This window comes from Apodemus sylvaticus, chromosome 1 (genome assembly GCF_947179515.1).
Source record: "Apodemus sylvaticus chromosome 1, mApoSyl1.1, whole genome shotgun sequence".
NCBI classification, from domain to species: Eukaryota; Metazoa; Chordata; class Mammalia; order Rodentia; family Muridae; genus Apodemus; species Apodemus sylvaticus.
In genome coordinates, this window is record NC_067472.1 from 76,132,788 (window position 1) to 76,155,168 (window position 22,381).

The 22,381-nt window shown below is 41.4% G+C and overlaps 1 protein-coding gene and 2 long non-coding RNA genes across 3 annotated transcripts in view; 1 reads left to right on the forward strand and 2 right to left on the reverse strand.

Moving 5' to 3' along the window:
• Wdr11 (WD repeat domain 11) overlaps positions 1–8,195 on the reverse strand; it is a 43,904-nt gene extending 35,709 nt beyond the window's left edge. Inside the window, exons 1-4 of the mRNA XM_052197318.1 lie at positions 7,756–8,195; positions 6,739–6,850; positions 2,162–2,315; positions 756–929 (exon numbers count right to left, since the gene is read on the reverse strand). Of these exons, the coding sequence (XP_052053278.1) occupies positions 756–929; positions 2,162–2,315; positions 6,739–6,850; positions 7,756–7,841 (526 nt within the window). The 5' untranslated portion in view covers positions 7,842–8,195. The remainder of the gene's footprint in view (positions 1–755; positions 930–2,161; positions 2,316–6,738; positions 6,851–7,755) is intronic.
• LOC127695292 (uncharacterized) lies at positions 7,967–17,890 on the forward strand. Its single transcript, XR_007979938.1, has 4 exons — positions 7,967–8,036; positions 8,515–8,733; positions 15,290–15,516; positions 16,437–17,890. It is a non-coding gene; the product is annotated as an uncharacterized LOC127695292 (long non-coding RNA).
• On the reverse strand, positions 10,228–22,381 carry LOC127695283 (uncharacterized). The gene is made up of 5 exons (XR_007979936.1): positions 22,259–22,381; positions 19,846–19,897; positions 17,865–17,933; positions 13,735–15,481; positions 10,228–10,349 (listed from the first exon to the last, which is right to left on the reverse strand). It is a non-coding gene; the product is annotated as an uncharacterized LOC127695283 (long non-coding RNA).

A 22,381-nucleotide genomic window follows, 5' to 3' on the forward strand; every position in this document is an offset into this window, starting at 1 on the left:
ATGACTGCATAAGGAGTATTTTCTAAATAATAAAATTATGCAAAAACCAGTCTAAAACAAATCTTATTATTAGATTATTTGATCCACAATGTTGGCAACCCCTTTTGCAAAAAAAAATTTCTCAAGCTTAATTTGTCCTTTACATGAAATAGTATTAATTGGAATAATAGTTTTAAAAACAAGAACTCAGGCTACAGATTAAATGAAATCCCTGGGGCTGGAGAGCTGGCTCAGGGGTTAAGAGCACTGACTGTTCTTCCAGAGGTCCTGAGTTGAAATCCCAGCAACCACATAGTGGCTCACAACCATCTAAAATAGGATCTGATGCCCTCTTCTGGTGTATCTGAAAACAGCTACAGTGTACTCACATATAAAATAAGGAGAAAAAAAAAGAGAAAGAAAGAAATCCTTGATTCAAATTCTTTAAACGAAGTCTACTTAAGTCTGAAGTAGAATAATGCAGTAGTTCTCTGTCCCAAGCTAGTCCAACACTATTCATATTCATTCAGCCATGAATTCAATGTGTGCATGGCTTGCTGCCATCAATTTCCAACCCTCAAAGTACCTGCAAACAGCTCGGGGTTTCGATTCAGTATGCAGATTAGGAACTGCAGCTATATGAAGAGTGTTGTGCTTCTCTATGGTGTTCACTGTGAAGTTACTGAAGACATATAACATGTGTACTTTGTGTATACAGCACTAATTTTACTTTTAGTACCTCCTATAACTCATTTTCCACAAATAATTATACTTACAAGTTAGATGTGAAGGATCAAAAGGGTCAAAAGAAAAAGAAAGGATGTTATCTGCATAGCTCTTCTTCCACAGCTTGGTGCCAGTGTCTGCATTCCAGAGCACGATGTAATTTGGTGGGTGGATAGCAAGCAGTAAGTCTCGGGAAGCATCCTGGTTCCACAGCCACTGAACATCTATAAAGACCAGAAATGTGTGGGCAAAACCATAGGCCCTCACTCCAAAATGTCTAAAAAGTACCAAGGACAAGGTGGCCAGAGTGTGTAGCTCTGATAATCTAATACTACCCCAAATATGATGTATATGCATTATCAGGCTAATTTTATCTAAAAACCAAGTTGTTTGGTTCACATCTAAATTACCCTGAGATATTACTTTTAAAGAAAATATACAATAATCATTACCTGAAACTATAAACTTGGGATCTCAGACTTTCCTAGGCATAGCCAAGATAAACACTTCACTAATGCTTTTGTTAAGTTACTTGAGAACACTGAAGCTTTTCTTCATTTTTCAAAAAACAATAAATATCTTAAAACAACAATGTTTCTTAGTACATAGTTAAGTACTCAATAGATATTTTTAAAATCACCAATTGAAAGATTATTCAGAGCTGGGGAGACAGCTCAGTAGTTAAAGTGCTTGTCCTGTATACATGGGGACTTGAGTTCAGGTCACCAGAGCCTACATAAAGAGCCAGCACAGTGGCACCAACCTGTAATTGTAGCACTGTTACGGCTGGATAGGGACAGAGACAGGATGAGCCCCAGAAGCACACTGGCCAGCTAGCCCAGCTAGCTCAGCTTGTGTGATGAAGCCCCAGGACAACCAGAGACACTGTCTCAAAGGAAAGGTGGAAGGCACCTAAGGCCTGACCTCCACCCTGTAGGCATACACCTGTGAGCACCCAAATCCATCTACGCACAGTCCCCCAGATCCCTCATATTTGCATATTTTTCCCAGCCAAGCAGGAGACCTTCTCAAAGACTTGTCTAAAGAACACTGTAATAATTTTGGAGGAATAACACTAAACGAAAAAAAACCAAGTAACTCTTAGGAACATGAGAATACAAGTCTGCTAATCTCTATTGTTTTACCATTAAGCTCTGATAGCTATCTCACAGCAAGTGCAGACGAGTGTACCTGATAGCATATACTTTGGTAGCTCAAGAATCTCAACAATGTAGCTGAGGCTGATACTGAAATTAATGAGTTTTACTACAGTAAGTGTCAGTTAACATTTAAGGCAATAATGTCTAAAGGTGTATTCAGAAGGAAAAGAATGTTAAATTCCTATCAGTAGATAGGCTAGGCTAACACCTTCAAGAGTTAACCCGGAAATAACCAAACCAAACACGTGGAAAGAGACAATGGCAAGAGCAAGCGGGCTCCCCAGTAGGCTCCTCACCTTGGATGGGCTTCACGTGCTCTTGGATCTCACACTGAGCTACTCCTGCTGCTACATCCCAAACAATGATCTTCCCACTGACATCAGCAGAAGCCAAGCGCAGGCAGTACGGAGAGCCAATGTTGTGGTGATAGTTCTCCCTGGCCCACTTGACCTAGTGTTGAGGAGAGACTGGATCAATCCACTCACAACATATGACACTGGGCACCATTCTCACAGAACAGTAACCATTCAGACAATTAAAAAAGTTTGGTATAGCTAAGTAGGAAACTAGGATTAATTTTGAAACTTAGACATCTTCATTATTTATTTTTAGATATTGTATTTATTTTTTTTAAATATCACAATGCCTGTAAAATGTAAAAAAACGAGTCAGAGCCTAAATATTTTGGTAACATTGGGTATAAAAACAACAGAATTTATCAAACACCTAGGTAAAATCCCAGGCCATCTTAGAACTTAGTTTCCCTAAAATTGAACTTGGGCAAAGCTTCTAAAATCATTAATGGGTAAGAAGAACATTTTTCTACATTCTATTACCCTAATTAGAAGGAAAAAATTAGAGATGTAAAAATTTTTGGAAAGAAAAAGAATAAACAACTTTCCAAACCACTAGCCATATCCTTTCAGAAAGAATACTTTCTCTAAATCAAAGTTTATGCTCTGTAATTAAAATTCATATTAAAAGTTTAAAAAAATAAAGCTGAAGAAACTGGTTCAATAGGTAATGTGCTTGCTGCATATGAGGACCAGAGATCACCAGCATCCATAAAAATGCTGGGGGGCGTGGCATCTTGACTGCATTCCAGGCAGGGGAGCTCTCTCAGAGCAAGCTTAATAGCTAGACTTTTCAAATGAATAACTTCTGGGTTTGGGAAGAGACCTTACCTCAGTACATAAGATGGACAGCAACTGTGTAAGACATCCAGTGTCAACCTCTGGGCTTCACACACACACACACACAGTACTTTGTGCTGGCTAGTTTAATGTCAACCTGACACAAGCTTGTGTCATTTAAGAAGGAACAACAATTGAGAAAATGCCCCTATCAGACTGGCCTGTAGAACATTTCCTTCCTTGATGATTTATGTGGTAGGGACAAAGCCTCTGTGGATGGTGCTAGCCCTAGGCTCTTGGTCTTGGGTGTGCTCTAAGAAAACAGGCTGAGCAAGCCACAGGGAGCAAGTCTATACGCAGGAGTCTTCCACAGCCTCTGCATCAGTTCCTGCCTTTTGTTCCTGTCCCAACCTTCCTGCACGATGGACTACAAATCATAAGATGAAATAAGCCCTTTTCTTTCCAAGTTGCTTTTAGTTGTGTTTTATCACACAGGAATCCCAACTAAAACAGCCCCATAACACATGTACCCAAATATAAACATGAATACACACATGCACACACAATTTATATAAACATGACAAATGAATTAAAATATAAAAATATAAAAATAAGGCTTGGCCTATTGGTGCATTCCTGATACTCTGGAGGCTGAGGCAGAAGGACTCCAAGTTCAAGGCCAGCCTGGGCAATGCAACAGCATCCTGCCTTAAAATTTTAACCAATAAAATAAGAGCTGGGTGTGTGGTTCAGTGGTAGTGTACATGGTAAGCTTGTGCAAGGCCCTACCCAGCATCACAAACACAAACTAAAAATAAAATCCCACCAGAACTGTAGGGTAAATCTGATTACATCCTTGAACATTAAATAGTCAGACACACATCTCATAGTCACCACCATAAGCCAGAGCCTTCCCTGGTGACGCCCTGGTGCCCCTGCCCATCCTCCGTGTCTCTCAGCACCGTGCCACTGGATGATGTGTAAACACTTCACTGCTTTCACTATTACCAGCCCTTGGAGAGCTTCACAGAGCAGAACACAGAGACCTTGCACTTCTATTCCATAACCAGAGAGTAGATTCTAAGTCTGTTGTTCAGTGTGTTTAATAGATAAACACCATAGAATCTTCAAATATACAGAAACATAGGTCAACACATTTGTGTACTCCTAGAAACAATCATATATAATGAATGCCAAAGTTGGAAAGAAATGTGACATATTACAATAGAATTTATGGAGAAGGTAAAAATAAAGTTTCTGAATACTAATTTTACTGATCTTTAAATTCCTCAGGTAAAACTCTTTTTAATAAATGTGTACATTGTTTATATTTACATTTACATTTGAATACCATGTATATTATGCATACTGTCTACACACAGGTAAATCTAATAACTCTTATTGTATGGAGTTTGCAAATATGAACTCACCTGCTTGCTATGATGTGTTTATAACCTCAAAGCCAATACTTGTAGGGCATTTGCAGACAAGGACAGAGTGGTGACTAACCAGAGTTGACCAACACATGCATGTAAGGAGCTGTGGGACAACAAGGAATCCTTACTTCAGCCCTCACGGTGCAAGTAAGTGGCCATCTCAGAGCTTTACCACTGTTTTCCATATTCGGGCTTTTTCTTGGATATCTTATTTAAAATGGTCCCTAGCACACTGCTCCTTACTGTGGCTATGCGCAAGAGGTTACAAAGTTCCTAACCAGAAAAAAAGTGTGAAGTAGCTCTGCTGAGATGCAGCTGTCGGTAATGAATTCAATTTAAGTGGGAACAGGAATATACAAAGGTTATGTACTGCTGAGATGATACAATGTGTGTCCAGAGGCTCACAGGAAGCTGACTGCTTAGAAACAAAGTTTTAGTATTTCCTAACTCCATGTCTGCAATGACATTATGGAATATAATTACTCTGAATAGGAAGAAATGTGTGTGCATGTAGGCAGATGCAGCACTGAAGCCTATTTACATAAATTCTAAGATACTTATAACCATCTGAATAATCAACTACGCACATCAAGCTACTGAAAACAGAGAGGAGAACACTGGAAGATACAATTCAGAGAGAGAACCCAAGAAAGAATTTCTCATCAGTCATATGAGCTAGAAGATCATGAAGTGGCATTTTAAAATTACTTCTAGAAAATTAAACTACCAACCCAGATGTCTTAATGTCCTTTGAGAATATTTAAAACAAAACAAACAAACAAACAAAAGAACCAAAGGCAAAATATTTCCTCACACCACTAAAAGCTCATAAAATTAACCAAGGTAATCACTTCAAGAATTGACAATAATTTCTTCAGGTTCAAAAGAAATACACTTAACAAATTGAAGCCCAAATCTACACATAAATGAAACTCTAGAAAAGACAAAAGAGGAAAGAGAAAGTGGAGGGGTGACAATATTTCTCTCTCTGAAAAACTCTCTACTTTATATAAGGCTTACTTATGAGAGATTGGATGCCTTCCTCTAAGCTCAGGAAAGAGATATAAGTACCACTCAGTATCCTGATTCACTGAAGTTTGAGGTCCTGGCCAATGCAGTATGGAAAGAAAAAGAATTAAGCAAGTAGAGATTACCGAATTAAATTGCTCTGCTTAGCAGATGTCATGACTATGTCTATATCTAAAAATGCAGCCCCAAATTACTAGTTCTAACAATTGAGTTTATCAAGACCATAGGACACAAGTGAGTATGTCCTATATTTTCCCTTAACTTCATACCAAATACAAAAATTAACTTAAAATGTATCAAGGACTGAAATGAAGAGCTAAAAATAAACTTGTAAATTGCTTGATGTTGGAGAAACCAGTGATTTCTTGGATACCGCACAGGTAAATGGAAGAATAAAAGAAAGAATAAATCATATCAAATTAAAACTATTTGTTCTTGAAAAGGTACCGTCAAAAGAAATGAGAAGAAGACCAAATAATAAGAGAAACTATCAGCAGGTCATGCATCTGATAAGGGGCTCATATGTAAATATACTGCTAAAGGTCACAATTTAATAGGAAAAAGGCAACACATTTCAAAGTGGGCAAAGAATCTGAATAGGTGTTTTTCTTAGTTACTTAGTTACTGATGTGGACAGACACCATGACCATGGCAACTCTTGTAAGGACAGCATTCGATTGGGGCTGGCTCACAGATTCAGCAGTTCACTCCATTATTATCAGAGTCTAGGCGGGCGTGGTGCAGGAGGAGCTGCACCATGTTCTACATCTTCATCTGAAGGCGGCTAGCAGAATACTGACCTCTAGGCAGCTAGGATGAGAGTATTAAAGGCCACACCCACAGTGACACACCTCTTCCAATAGTGCCACTCCCTGGGCCTAGCATATACAAACTATCACAGGACTTCTTCAAAGACACACAAATAAACAACAAGCCCCTGAAAGGATGTCCATCACTATCCACCATGAAATCACAAATCAAAACCACAGTGAGACTCACACCCACAAAGACATTTTATATGCTTAGCACCTGGCAGTCAGTGGTCAAAACTAATGGATGAGGGGGTGATATGGTAAATGACAGAATTGGTATTTCCACTCACCTTTTCAAAGTGCCCCAGAACTAGCACTTAACAATGCATTTTGGACTGACATTAAGTCATGGGCATGCAAATGCTAGGCAACACTAAATAATTGTATTTATATCTATGACTTAATGAGAGCCTGGTGATGTACTAAACTTGAGGTTATGGGACTGATGTGCGGCTTAACTTACCTTAACAATATCAGCTTTATGTTTTTCTAGAACTTGCAGAGTTTGGGCAGTATTGGAATCAATCACTACCACAAGCGAATGACATCCATATGCAATTAAACCTTGCCAGCCCCTGGAGAAACAACAGTGTTAAAATGCAAATATAAAACAAAGCAACTCAACATCCCTCTTGCCTATCATAAACGAATCTAGGTCACATATACCACTATTAGTATTAATTCTTACAGTGAAAGGCTTGTGATATTGTTCCATTTACATAAACCCCTAGCTAAGTCTACAATACTTATTGAGACCCATTTTCACTCAGATCAACAGTTCTAAAAGCTATCTACACAGAGATCTGATGTTCAAGCCAATCTGGGCTGGTTTTGTATGCACATGCCCTGTCTTATTCGCATTTATTAATAACATTTATTTTTTTAATAACAACATAGAATCCTCAGTGTTCCTAGGATAAGTGTCTAGTCTTAGTCCGTTCAATCAAATAAAGTATATGTGAGGTCTCTGCCTCCACATTCCTAGTACAACAGCCTCACATGGTCAGTTCTCAGAACTTGGGTGTAATTTTACTGTGGAAAGAGAACTGGCTGGAGAGGCCGTGCTTCAGAGGAACCAGGCAAGATAAAGGTGGGAATAGGTGACAGGATACAGTCTGGGGCATTTTTGAATGGATCTAAGTGAAAAAGAGGAGTATGAATGAGTAAGACAAAGTCAGGACCAGGAAGTGATAAGGAGACGGGGTGGAGAGAAGCCCTCCAGGGGGCCGGTTAAGAAAGAGGACATGGGGACAGCACAGGAATGAGATGCGGAGAAAGAACACAGGACAGAAACTGTCCGCACCGAGGAACTGCCGTCTCGGGGCATTTGCGATTTATTTGACAACATAAATGTCTTAGCTAAAAGAAAATCTTCGAGCTGTAGGACGCTGGCCGCGGTCTAGGAGAGGGAAACCGGAAGCCCGGTGTTCTCCTCTGTCCCCTAGAGAACTGCGGCCGAGGCCGGAAGCCTTGCCCTCACCAGTCCACCGCTGCCTTGTTGTGCGCGTTGAGAGCCCCGGTGAGGGTGCGCGCCGACACCTTGAAGTTCACGGTGTAGGGTAACATCGCGGCGGCACCCAGGTCCTCCCCACTGGCAGGCAGGAAGCGACACGCGCAGCTCTTCCGTTCCAAAGTCCGGGTAGTCGCGACCGCGCTGCAGTCAGGTTCCGTGAAATCCCAGGGTCCTCCTTCCTAGAGTCCGTCTTCTCTCCGGGATCTAGGACTTCTAGGTTCCTCCCTCTCCAAAGTTCCGAGACTCAAGTGAGTCCCATGGAGTGCAGATTGGAGCTAAACTTGGAAGAGGGGTTCTACTACCAGCCGCATCTGCTCTCTTCCTTTTGGGCGAAAGACTGCTGGAAATCGTGAAAACAAAACAATAAAACTCCCAGTTTGCCTTTCTGCTTTTGACTTGTTAATTTAGGGCAACTACCATTGCCAGCCTCTGTTTATTGTAGAGGGAGGGGCTTGCATAAGAAGACAGTGACTACTCACTAATGTTTGTTCTCTTTTTTCTGTGTGATAAATATCCTGGCTACTGTGATTTGCATAAGCAGCTCCCAAAGGACCATGTATTAAAATTTTGATTTCCGCTACTTTAGGAGGAAGGGCCCATTGGGAAGTTTTAGATCCCTGGGAGAAGTGCTGGGGTTGGGGGCAGGGGGTGGGTGGGTGGGTGGGAGGTGCTGTTGAAGGGAATTATTGGACTCTTGTCTTTTCCTCCTTATTTTTCCGGCCCCAGCCATGAAGTGAAGGGTTCTGCCATCTTGCTGTGCACTGCTACCATGGTATAGGCTCAAGAACAATGGGGCCAACCAGGCATGGACTAGAAGCTCCAAGACGTTGTCCTTTAGAGGCTGCTCTAAAGTCTCAGGTGCTTGTTTCAGATTTGGAAGCATGGCCAACACACTAGTGAAGTGAAAAAGACATTCTGGCTGAAGTGTTGATTTGCATCTCCTCAGTGAGTAAAGATGTGTGTCTTTTAGCAGCTGATTAGTCATTTGTAATTATTTCTAAAAATACCCTATTGGGATATTTTACCTCACTTTGTCTTTTCACTTCTGAGTATTCTTTGTTTATTATAAACTGAAGTTCCTTTTCATACACACACACACACACACACACACACACACACATATATATATAAATATATACTATTTATATAAAATCTTATATATAAAAGTATGTATTATATAAACATATAATATATAAATTTTATGTTTATAATATTATATGTTATATAATATACAACACGATAATATAGAAATTATATAGTATGATAGATTATAAAATATACATATATAATATCAATACATAATATATTTTATATATAAGATTTATATTAAATATTTATATATAAGATTTATATTAAAATATGTAAGATTTATATTTAAAAAAACCCTCTCATTCTATAAGTGGCAACATGGGCCTTGAGTCATTTGGCTAAGCAAATATTCCCAGCAAAGTCAAAGGAGGGCTCAAGCACCAGTGCTGAACAGCTCACAGCCACCTGTAAGTCCGGCTCCCAGGGATCACACACCCTCTTCTGGACTCTTGGGCTCCTGCTCCTACACATGGACACACCCTCACGCAAACACACAATTGAAATTTAAATCTTAAAAAATAATGAAATGAAACAAAAGGAAATTTTGTGAGTTGTTCTTCTGTTATATACTTTAGTATATATGTAGATTTCGTTTTTATTTTTATTTTTATTTATTGGAACTGCATAACACGATGACTCTTGGAACCCTGCTGATAGTCCTGCTCAGTGCTTGCATATGTAAAAATCTACACAAATGTTATACTTTTCATGTATCTTCAAGGGACTCATGGAATGTGGGTGTTGCTAAGGGCTTTCATTAAGACTTTCAGAAGCATCCTTTTAACTCCATTAAACCTCTGTGCGGATTTCAGTGAACCATCCCTCACCATCCTGAGTGTTAGAGCATTTGGTTTTCAGTGTTGTTTGGGTAGGTTTAGGAGGTCTGGCCCGGCTGGAGGAAGTGTGTCACCGGGGACAGGTTTTGAGGGTTTAAAGACATCGGCCATTTCAAGTTTGTTTTCTCTGCTCTTTGCCTGTGGTTTGAGGCGAGCTCTCGTGTGTCCCTCCATCCTGCCTGCTGCCATAATTCCCTGCCTTGATGGACCCTTATTCCCTCCAGAACTGGAAGTCCAGATACACTCTGTCTTTTTTTTTGTTATGTATGTTATATATGTGCTTTTTGTTACATATTAACCATATAAAATAAACCTAGTGTCAGATTATAAGGTTACCAGCTTTTTTTTTTTTTTTTGCATTTTCATGAGTTTTAATAGATTTTTTTTTAATTTTTTTTTATTCGGTATATTTTTTATTTACATTTCAAATGATTTCCCCTTTCCTAGCCCCCCCACTCCCAAAAAGTCCCGTAAGCCCCCTTCTCTCCCCCTGTCCTCCCACCAACCCCTTCCCACTTCCCCGTTCTGGTTTTGCTGAATACTGCTTCATTGAGTCTTTCCAGAGCAAAGGGCCACTCTTCCTTTCTTCTTGTACCTCATTTGATGTGTAGATTATGTTTTGGGTAATCCAGGTTTCTAGGTTAATATCCACTTATTAGTGAGTGCATACCATGATTCATCTTTTGAGTCTGGGTTACCTCACACTCTGTCTTTTATAAGTTGCCTTGATCATGGCGTTCTGTCACAGGGATAGAAACTGTACTAATACAACCTCCTTCTCCCCGTTATTGTGGCAGAGCAAAGGATTAAATTAGATCCAATATTTATAAAGTCTTAACGTAACTCTTAGCTTCCTATAATTTCTTGTTTGTTTACTGATAGACATAAAACAAGGCCTGCTGTTTTCAGTGACAGCACTGCTTCCTCTAAGATACCATTTTTAGCAAAGAAAGGCCTTTCTTTTTGAAGGCATAGCTTGCAAGAGAAGAATTGATAAGGATTTGAGTGAAAATGGAGTTGAATTGGCTTGTGAACCTCTAAGACACAAATGCCGTGGCAGCCAATTTTAAAGTGAGGGCTACCAGATGCTTTCAATGAACACAGGGGCAGTATTGAAAAAAAATTCTTGGCCTACAAGGGATATCATCTATCTACTATCTATCTATCTATCTATCTATCTATCTATCTATCTACCTACCTACCTATCTATCTATCTATCTATCTATCTATCTATCTATCTATGTGTATCTCTCCCTTTCTCCCTCACTTTCTCCCCTTCCTTTCTCTCTCTCCATCCTTCTGTTCCTCCCTCTCCCCTCTCCTCCCTTCCCCTCTTCCCCTCCCTTTCCCTCTTCCTTTCCTTATCTGTATCCTCCCCTTCCTTTCCCCCTTCCCCTCTCCTCTCTCTCCATCTTCTCTTCCTTTCCCCCTCCCCCTCCCTTTCTCTGAACACCTTTCTCTTTTTCTCATCTTTCTCCTCCCCTAGGTTAGCCCAGAACTCACGATGTAGCTCCAGGCTGGCCCAGAACTCACTATGGAGCTGCAGACTGGCCTCTAATTTATGTCAGTCCTCTTGTCTTACTCCTTCTAAGTACTTGTCAAATTAAGTTTGTCTTTGTTCATTGTGAGCAAACCAGAGGAAGGTTTCCTGGCCAGTGTTGGACAAGAGCAGGGACTTAGGCCACCCTGACCTATACAAACAACCTTTTGAAATATAAAAAATTATATAGCTCAAGTAGGTGTGTGCACGTGTGCATGTATGTGTGCATGCATGTGTATGTATGTGTGTCTGTGTGTGCTTTGTTTTACAGTTAAATTTAAAATAAGTAAATGTTTATTATATGAAACTATAGAAATCTCACAAATAAATAAACATCCAAGGTTGTTTTTTAGGTGTCTTGTATCTTGAGAAATACACATAGAGTATTTGTATGAAGCCAGGGGAATATTTATCATTTCTTACTCTCTTTCATTGTAGGAATTTGATGTAATCATTTCTAATATTCCTTCATTATCTCCCTCTATCTTTTGTATTGCAGAGATATAACGTTTTTAATGGGAAGATGCAAGGCTTTCACAGATGCAGGCTCAGGCTACCCCTGCATTCCACATTCTGTGTCATACCGTGCCTGACAGTGGGATAGGCACTGATTTCAGAAAATAAAGGAAAGCAGGGCTTTCTGGAGGCCTGGGCAATTTCCAGCCTGGAGCAGAGCCAGGTGTCAAGCCCGGGAGACATTATCCATCTTCTCTCTAACTTTGTATCTTCTGCCTGTTCTCACATGGGGCCCACAGTGTGCTTCTCTCAGAAGAATCTAAGACCAACATCTTGGAGCCTTTAGGGAATTGCCTAGCCCTGAGCAGTAGTCATTCTTCTATAACAGAGTTACAGGGGTGGAAGGCGTTTATCTCTGAAAACCACGGGGACTCCATAGGCTCTGCTCAGAGCTGTCTTCTGAGCCCTACCCTTCTCCTTCACCCCGCCGCTGCTCCTCACACATGTCTTTGGAGCATTGACTGGGTGTAACACGAGTCCCATCTGTAGTTCACGTGCCTGACAGCTTTTGATGTGGACATAGCCAAGAAACAGGCAAATATAAAGGTTGGTATTTCTAAGCCTGTGCTTAAAGAAGACAACACCCCCTTTCTCCAATGAAATCAGTCAACAATGGGAAGTCTGGGGGGGTCTGAACAGGAATGGAAGGGAGATGAAGTATAACTAAAGTTGAGGTCAAGCAGCTGCTCTGAAAGTAGGTCAGGGCGGGGGCACTGTTCCTCCATTGGACACTGGCTACTGCTGTTCCCATCACTCCAGAACATTCCTTCTTCGGATGTAAATCTTACCCCCCCACACACACATTATTGGACTTTACTTCATAGTAGGCACCATAAATACATTCTGACCATCTCACCCCTTCAGGGCACTAAATCCCAGGAAGTAGCACCTGCAAGGCTGGGCTTGGGCATGAGTGTGACCTTCTCACAACACAACAAATATACTGGGATTCTGGGCAGTAAAAATGTGGTTCTGTTCCCTTGGATGCCTGCCCGCAAATGCTGCTTTCTCTTTACATTTCTAAATAACCAATTCCTCATAACAATTTCATTTCTCTTGTGATAAAAGATGTAGTAATAGCCTGGCCTAGGAGAGACTTCTCAAAATCCACCAGCTGTTGGGCTGAACCCTACAAACGTGCCATTTCTATGCACCAATGAGTGGATAGATATCATCGTTCCCACGTGGTTCTACCAATGGTAGAGCCAGCCCCAGGCTTTCTTGTCTATTAAATTCAGAGCAGTGGGTAGGATGGAGGGTCACAAAGACTCATTGCAGACATAGGCATTCCTTTTACTACTGCTAGGGTGAATGCTCCGACAACAGAGGTAATGCTGTGCAGGCTGCTATAATGCATCCAGCAAGTCACTGAGCATGACACAGACAAAATCAGGGAGAGCAGGCAAAGAGAGCCCATCTCTATGAGGGAAACCTCATCCACAATGAGGTGGTTAAGCTTTGAAGAGCCTGGTTAAGCTATTGCCAGATTCTGGTTAAGCTATTGCCAGATTCTTATAAGCCACCGAAACTTCAGGTTTGGCTGCTGCATGGTCAAATTTGATAACCAGGTATGTACGACATTGTCAAGCTCATCTTTAAGAGGGGCGGCCATGCCATAATAGAGTCAACTCACATAGAGTCTCTGCTTCATAGGCAAGGTCTGGCAAAACCCATAAAGGAGCTCTACTAAAGTCATCTATGAGGATTTTTACCTCCTCCTCAGCCCCCATCATTGAGAACCTTTATCACAGGTTGGTTTCTTTTGGTGAGAAGTCTCGTGACTCAGATCTGGAGTTCAGCCACAGAGGTGCCTATATGCCTTTCCCCTGATCCTCCTCCAAAATCATCTTAGGATTCCTCTATAGAGTACCCATTGTCTCTCAGATCTGGCAAAAAATGGCCTTCAACAGATCTATGGGGGCCTCAGACAAAACCAGATTCGAACTTCTATTAACCATCACTTACCTGTGTTAAACTCTTCTATCAGCCTCTCAGAACTTGTCTGAGTTCTCCCAGGAGCTCCTCCTTGATGCCTGCTAGACTTGGGTTTTCCTGAAGCAGATACTGAGCTGGGGTTAGGAATTCCAACTATTAGTCAGAAATATTAAGAAAGGGAATCAGGATTAGACAGAGGTAGCAACTGAACTATTGTACAGACCTAGGATATTTTCCCATTGCTGTGACAAAACACCAGGCAAAATCAGCTTAAGGCAGGATTTATTTGGTACCTAGTTTGGGTGGTGCCATCTGTCCTGATGAGGAAGGTGTGCAGATGAGCGCCAAAGGCTGCTGGCAACACTGCATCCCCAATCCAGCAGAGAGAGAGCCCCTGGCACTCAGTTCATTCTCTCCTTTTTATATATACTGTCTGAGACTCCAGCCCATGGAATGGTCATCCTGACATTAAGGGGTGGGGATCTTCTCAGCCCATTTAAACATCTCTAGGAACATCTTAACAGATATACCCAGAGATTTTGCCTCCTAGGTGATCAGAGCTAAAGGTTGCTATGGGGAAATCCAGGTAACCAAGTCTTTTGGCATTGTTCAAGTGTGTGTGTGTGTGTGTGTGTGTGTGTGTGTGTGTGTGAACTGTGTGTGTATATTCCAACACACAGTGTTGAAGAAAGAAAGATGGTCTGGGGACAACTTTTGTGAACAATTCATTAAGGCTCGGGGCTTTATATCTGTCATCCCATGGAATTCTCATGGTTCCTAGTGAAGGGTTAATGCCCTAAAGCCTCAGGTACACAGAGAATCCCTAGACAGGAAAGCTGACTTTACTGACAACCCGTGTGGAAGCTTCTGACCACTTACCAGCCCTGCAGCACAGTTCCCACTCTGGGGAGACTACGGCCCTTCAGTTGCTCTGATTAAAGACCTATTCTGCTTCTGGAGATAGATGCCTGTCTGCTTTCTTTTATTTCTGTGTTGCCTCCATCAGTCTAACCAATCTAAACCAGAGAGAAAAATAATGTATTTATTCTCTTCACAGGCCACAGAGTCGCTAATTTCTTTCACGTCACCGTATAGCAAAGCTGAGAGCCCTTATAAAATAGTTCTTCTTTCAATTTCCCATCTCCTGAAGCAGCCAATCTTATAATCCTAAATTTGAAACTATTCATACAAAAAAAAAATCACCCAGCGTATTTATGTTTGTTTGCTTTCTCCTACCATGATAAAGACTGTAATCCAAAGCAAGGAGGCGAGTGGAGGGTTGATTTGGTTTCTACGTCCTTTCATATTTCATAGTCCACCACTAAAAGAAGTCAAGGCAGGAAATCAATGAAGCTGTGCTGGAACCTGGGGGCGGGAAGTGAAGCAGAAGCAATAGATGGGTGGGCATTTGACTTGTTTCTCATTGCTTGCTCAGCCTGTTTTCTTACAGATCCCAGGACGACCTGCCATGGTAGGGCACCACCCACGGTGGGCTGGGCCCTCCCACATCAATCATTAATCAAGAATGTTCCCCCACAGCCTTGCCTCTGATGGCAATTCCTTTATCAGCATTTCTTCTTCCCAGGTGACCGTAACTTGCTGACAAACACATAAGCGGCACCCTGCTTTTGCAGACTGGGTTGTGAAGATGGATTTTTGCTCTGAGTGTGAAACTCCATCTGTGTGTTCTCAGCATCTGTCCAACAGGCAGTATGGTCCTCTGACCTACAGTGACCTGAGCTCCCAGGACGAAAACAAGAAGATGGTCTCTGGGATCCTAGAATTCAAAGAACCCGTCTGAGTCACAGGATGGTGGGTGCTTAGGAAACGAACCTGCACCCCTTCAGCGTAGTTTTGGACCCTGTGTTCAGAACCATGAATGAGTGGAGTTTCTGCTTAAGAGATTGCCAGTTTGACTGGAGTAATAGATTTATCCTAGCAACGCTAGAGAAATTATTGCTGCTGTTATTGTTACTGCCTTAAACTCTTGTGTAAGAATTTACACAAGGCTTCAGAGTCCCTTTATTCAGGAAAAATAAGAGCTGCTCGATAGCAGGCATTCAAAAATGACTGTAGAACTAAAAGAAGATTCAGTCTGATAAGAAAGTAAACAAAGTCATAACCGGGGATGGTTATGGAGATCAGGGGAGAGAAGCCACTGTCAGAGTGGACTTAGACTTCACACAACCCTAATGTCCCCAGTGGTTTATATAGCAACTGATTTCAGGGTTAACAACCTGAGCAGACAGGTCCTACTGTCTCCCTCACAGATAAGGAAACTAAGGTACCAACACCCACTCATGCTCACACTCACACTCAGACTTCACACCTGTGCAGCCTCAGTCGTCATTTTGACTAGTGGATGCCTTCACCTACTTTTGGTGAGAACATGCATCTCAGGGGAACTGCTTATATAACACACACACACACACACACACACACACACACACACACACACACCACACTCACACACACACAATCTGACTGTCACTATTTTCTTGAGGCTTCAAACTCCCTACCTTCCAGATACAGAGCTTCGTGAGTGGATATATGGTCAGGCCTAGGCTAACCACTCTGCTACACTGTGATGGCTTATGCAGATTGTTAATGTGACAGGATTTAGAATCGCTTTGGGGACAGTTTTGGGTATATCTGTGAGGGGTTTTCTATAATGTGTAAACTGAGATGGGAAGTTCAGCTAGTAATAAATAATGTGTTTATTCTCTTCACAGGTCACGGAGTTTCTAATTTCTCTCACCTCACCGTATAGCAAAGCTGAGAGCCCCGATAAAATAGTTCTTTCAATTTACCATCTCCAGAAGCAGCCAATCTTACAATCCTAAATTTGAGACTATTCATACAAAAAAAAATCACCCAGCGTATTTATGTTTGTTTGCTTTCTCCTACCATGATAAAGACTGTGATCCAAAACAATGGGGCTGTTCAGCTGTTCAGCTGGTAAATTTTTTTGACCAATTGTTATTCCTTGCCTTGGGCAGCTATAAAGTTAAATAAATCCCACCCTAAATGCAGGTGGCACTGGTCTGAGGGTTTGGTTCACAGACTGAACTGTGAGTTGAATGTTAGCACTCACTGTGCCCTCTTTCCTGACTATGGACACAATGTGATCGATCAGCTGCGTCTCTCTCCTGTTTGCAGAACTCCCCCACCATGATGGACTGCGCCCTCAAGCTTCGGGCAAACAATCTTCCCTCTCCTAAGCTGCTTTTGTAGTGCATTCTGTCATAGCAACAAGCAAAGTAACTATTGAATGCAGAGACCCTGGCTACAATAATGTGTTTGCATGGCCACAGATGGTTAGACTAAATGTTTACATTAAAAAGTTAGAAGGTCTCTTTGGGGCTACCTCAAAGCTGGGATAATGTAAGCCTGCTAGAAAAGGCAGCCTGAAGGCACTCAGCTCAGAGGAGAGCTACACAGAGACAGGCTCGGCCTGATGGCATCATTGATGCCTTCACTCATTATTTCCAAACACTACCCTGGTCTTACCACACTTAAAAAGTCAGTGCCTGAGCTCTTTCTGTATATTTTTGTAAGCCTGTTCAATATTCCACATCAGTTAAGTTTTGAAGTTCTAAAACCCCTAAAGAACCCCTGCACTCACTTGCATTACTTGCTAATTTATTTCCTTTATCACTACTTTTTTTTATCTCCCCTGTACCAGACACAGAATCACACAGCATGCGACTTTTGAGGTTGGCTTCTTTCATTAGCATGGTTGTGGAGGTTTATCCACACAGCATATGCCAAGATTCCATTTATGGTTTGTGTCCAAATTGCATTGCACTAGATGGCAGCATGACATTTTGCTTACCCATCTACTTTTCTATTGATCAAAGGCCTACTTTATGCATCAGTGTATAAACATGCATGTGACACGCGTGCTCATACCATGTGTGCATAGGCCATGTCTGCACGTACCACAGAACTTATGGAGGTCAGGGGACAACGTTCAGGAATCAGTTTTCTGCCTTCACTGAGGGTTCCAGTGATTGAGCTCAGAGCCCTCGACTGGCATGGCAAGTGATTTTGCCCACAGAACCATCACTTAGGATGGCCCTTGACTTATTGATGGAAAGTTTTGAAGACTTGTGAGATTTTATTCCCAAACTGATTACACCATGATATATTTCACTTACTAGTGTATGAGAAGTGAAGTTTTTCTTTCACATTCTCAGCTCTTGTTATCTTCTTTTTTCATTATAATCCTATTATGGGGGTATGAAATAATATATTATAATTAGTTGGCACAGTTTCCTCGCACTCTGTGACATCTTGCCACTGACTTGATAGTGCCCCTTACACTTGTTAGAAGTCCACTCATCTGCTTTTGTTCGGTCACCTCCATGCTAAACCAACTTTTAATTTTCAGGATAAATTGATCTTGCTCATGGTAAATAATTCTATTAAATATCATTGGGTTCAATTTGCTAAATGTCTATTGATGACGAGTTCACATTTAAACATATGAAATATATTGGTTAGTAGTTTTTTCTTCTTATAAGGTCAGGTTTTATTAGGAGGGAAATACTGATCTATAGAGATGATTTGAGAAGTATTCCAAACTTTTTTATTTGGGAAGCTTGTCCTGCACTCTTTAAATATTTAGCAAAGTCATCACTGGCTTTTCAGCTTGAGTTTTCCTTCTGGGAAGGTCTTGTGTATAAGCAATCTATGCTTGTCATTGATCTATTCAGATTTTCTATTTCTTCTTGAGTCAGTTTTGCTTGGCTGTGTTTTACAAGCATGTCCATTTCATCCAGGTTATTAATTTGTTGGTATGACATTATTCACATTATCCCTTTCCATCCCTTTTATTTCTATAAGTAATAATTCTCTTCTTTCATTCCTAATATTAACAATTAGAGTCTTCTCTCTCTCCCTTTCTCCTCATCTTCTTTCCCCCTTCTTTTCCTTTTTCTCTGTCTCCACCTTCCTCACCTCCCTCCTTTTCTTCTTCTCTTTCATGTAGCTAAAGGTTAACTAGTTGTGTTAATCTGTTCAGCTAGTAATTTTTTTTGTCCAATTGTTATTCCTTACCTTGGGCAGCTATAAAGTTAAATACTTGCCTGTAATTGTTTGCAACAAAACATTCTGGGCAAAAAGGCTTTTATACTGGGGAAATACTAAACCAGGTTCAATCTAGACTTCCCAAAATGAGGTCTTTCAAAGAGACAGCACCCAGACTGGATAATGTCAAGGGCCGCATCCCTGCTGTGGTCTGCATGCAATGCACCCCCAAATTCATGTGTTAGAAATTTGATCCCCAACTAAACGGTGTTAGGGGATGTTTAGGTCACAAGATCTGTACCCCATGAGTAGATCAATGGTGCTATGAGAAGGGGTTGTGGAAGGAAGTAGCTCACTCTTTCCTGTCCTGCCTCATGGAAGGACACGGTTATAAACCACTTACATATTGTACCTTTCATATTGTACTTCTCAGTTCCCAGAAGAATGAGAACTGCATTCCTGTTCTTTAAAACTTGTCCAGACTCAGACATTCTGTTGTAGCAGCTGAAAACTGAGTAAGACTGCCCACTCCACTCTCTCTGGTGGTTGGGAATGCACTGCTATTTTGCAAGGGTGCTGAGTGGCTAGATAGTGGGGATGGGGGTGGGGTGTGGTTGGGACAAGCTGAGTGCCATGAAGATTTTGGTTAGTCTCCAGGAGGATGAAGAGACATCAAATTTACTTCTCACTGCTGTTGCTGAAAGCAGACAGAAATCTGATTTTATCTACATGTTTTTTGTTTTGTTTTTTGACTAATATCCCTGTTTTATATTTTTAAAAACACTCCGGAAATTGAATATATTATGACTGATAATTTGATATAGTTTAATTGGTAGAATTTTAGTGACATAAAATGACAGTGCATGTTAGCATAACCATTATTTGAGTCTACAAATTCACTTTTTGCAACATTCATCTTGAGGTAAACTTTTTTCCTTTGTATATGAGTAAACATCAAGTATCTTTCTCAGAGATAAAGACAGCCACTGAAGGATCTGAAGGGAGAGATACCGGGACTCTGATTCAGGCAAAGGACCATCAAGCATAGACAAGGACTGTCCCTGTATCTCCTTCCCCTTACGTGAGGCAATGCGTCAGTGCTGGACTTACCCACATTCTTCTCTTTCCCTCATCTACAGGATCTTTCATGGATCATAAAACCCTGGAAAATTAAGATTATAATAACAACCCTAGTCCAGTAAAGATTAAGTAAGATTGTCTTTCTAAAACATATGGCACATTTCGCTGAAATTATTCTAATTGTCACACATGCGTTACCAAGCAACCTTTCATTTCAGCAAGAAGGTAATGTTTTCAATTTCTTTGAATCCCTTTCAAATGATTCTCAGAGAAGTCTCCGTTGTATGTAAGAGGCTTCTCTGATTCTATCAGCATCCTTGTTGATGAAGAAGCAGAGACGAGACTGGTTTACTGAGGAAGCGAAACACATCTTGGTGCCAGAAGCTGACTCTAAAGAGAATGAAGAGTCTCATTGGGTGGTGAGACCAAATGTCTTACCTCAAAACCAGGACATGATGAAGATGTCATTTACAATTACTCCATGACAACAGGCATCATCTGGACACATGTCCTGGCCCCTCCCATTCCCATGGTCCAGAAAGGCAGAAGTAATCAAATGCTGTAGCAACATTGCCAATGTGTCATATCCTCCAGCCTAAAGATGCCTGGCCTTCATGAACTGGCTGACGGAGTAGATGCCAAAGGCTCTTGCTAGCTTCTTTTGCCCTCCATGTAGGTGACCCTAACACTGCCATCTGTTGGTGTCGGGCTCACCTGGAGGCTTTTGCTTCACAGACAAATTTGCTGATGCATTTGAAAATTCACTATTTGAAAGTGGCAGGTCCGGACCCCTATGTTGGCAGCCTGAGAGGCAGGCTGTATGACCCAGTCATTTTTTCCCCCTACAAGTATGAATTGAACTACATGAGGTTGGGGCTTTTGGGTAGCAAAGAAGCCAGGTAGGCATGACACCTAGGTTTCTGTGTGTGCCTATTACAATGATTCAGTCACATTCATAAGACGGGTGACTTATGAATAACTCCACTCCAGTTATACCCAGGTTTCAAGGACAACAAGAACAGCATGTTTGCTATAACTATTTAGAACTAGCGTAATTTTGCAGCTAGATGACCAAGGTGAACACATAAGCTGTCCCCCTTTCTTCCCTTCACATTTAAATGTAAATGAGTAGAAAGTTTTACTTTAAAGACATCCTCGGATACACTCTCCTTCAATTAGAGAGAGATTTACTCGAAGATTCTAATTAGCAGCAGTAATTGCCTGTGACTCAGCTTCTAACCAGCCATGACCCAGTAGAGCATGGAAGCCTGTGTCTGGGAAGGGTTCCCCTTCACAGTGCTCTGTCTCTGGGGAAATGTAAAAAATATCAAGCAGTAAATGCAAACACTACCCCCAGTCTTATGCTTTGTTTTTTTTTCTTTTTCTTTTTTAAAATTTCCCTTTGGAACTTAAAATCAAATCTTCTAGTTAAGTCCATGAGCGCCTTGGGAAGATAACAGAAGCTAACTGGGTCAGGAGTGGCAGTGGGTCTAAAAGTGCACTTAAGTGTGGACTATTTGGGGAGCAAAGGCATGACCATCGAAGAGGCTACAGGAAGACTGATGTCTTTAGAGAGGAACTGGCTTTCTCCTGATTTAGAAACCATGACACTGATACGCTGTTAGGTTGTGACCTTGAAGTAGGCCACCCAAACAATCCCTGTATCTCTTCAATCAAAAGTAAGAATGAATGTGTCATGGACCCCTCTTTCCTTCAGAGACATGGTGGCAGCTGTGGGCATGGAGCAGCAACCTCTGACCACCACAGGGAAGGATGGGTAAGGCCTTCTCTGAAAACTTCTGCGGGGGTTTTCTTTGCCACCAAATCACATTTTCTTTGCCATGGTTTGAAACTCTGTCTCATTGTTACAAACACAGTCCCTTCTCTTTACACATTACAAATGATCAACAGTCCAAAAGGCTGTTATACTTTAGTCTGATAGGAACCCTGGGATGGCTGTGGAGAAAGCTAGAACTTGCCAGATATTGGTGGTAAATTGTTGAGTGGAAAAGGCTTCTGGAGTCATAGGGGGACCTGAAGGTCTCTGGTTTGGGAGTTGGCCCTCAGGTGGCCTCTCTTGATTTTAATCTTGTTTTCTCATCCCACACTCCCTCCCACCACAGGCTTCTCTTTCCTTACTATACATAAGTCATACCTGGACTTGTGGATCCCCTAAATTCTAGGCTTTAGTCTGGCAAGTTTAGGAGGAAGTATCTCTTTCCACAGGTCCTGCTTGTTGGGTAAAGTCAGAAAGCTGAGAGGACTCAACATGCCCAGAGGCCCAGCATACCGTGATCTTGGTCTCTTTGCCTTGTTCTCTATACGCTATGATTCTGGAGAGAGAAGCATTATTTCTAATCATTCTCCCATAAATGGAAGATACCCAATATAGAATTCCAGAAATTGGCATTTAAGCTATTATTAAAATACATTTTGTACTTACATCTCCATGCAGGACTTATGGTAGGTAGTGAGGACAGGAGAAACTGAATTTGGAGCAGAAGTCCAATCTTGGAAGAGAGGGACTTCCTGGTAGGAGGAGGTTCCCCTTCCCACAGTGACCAGC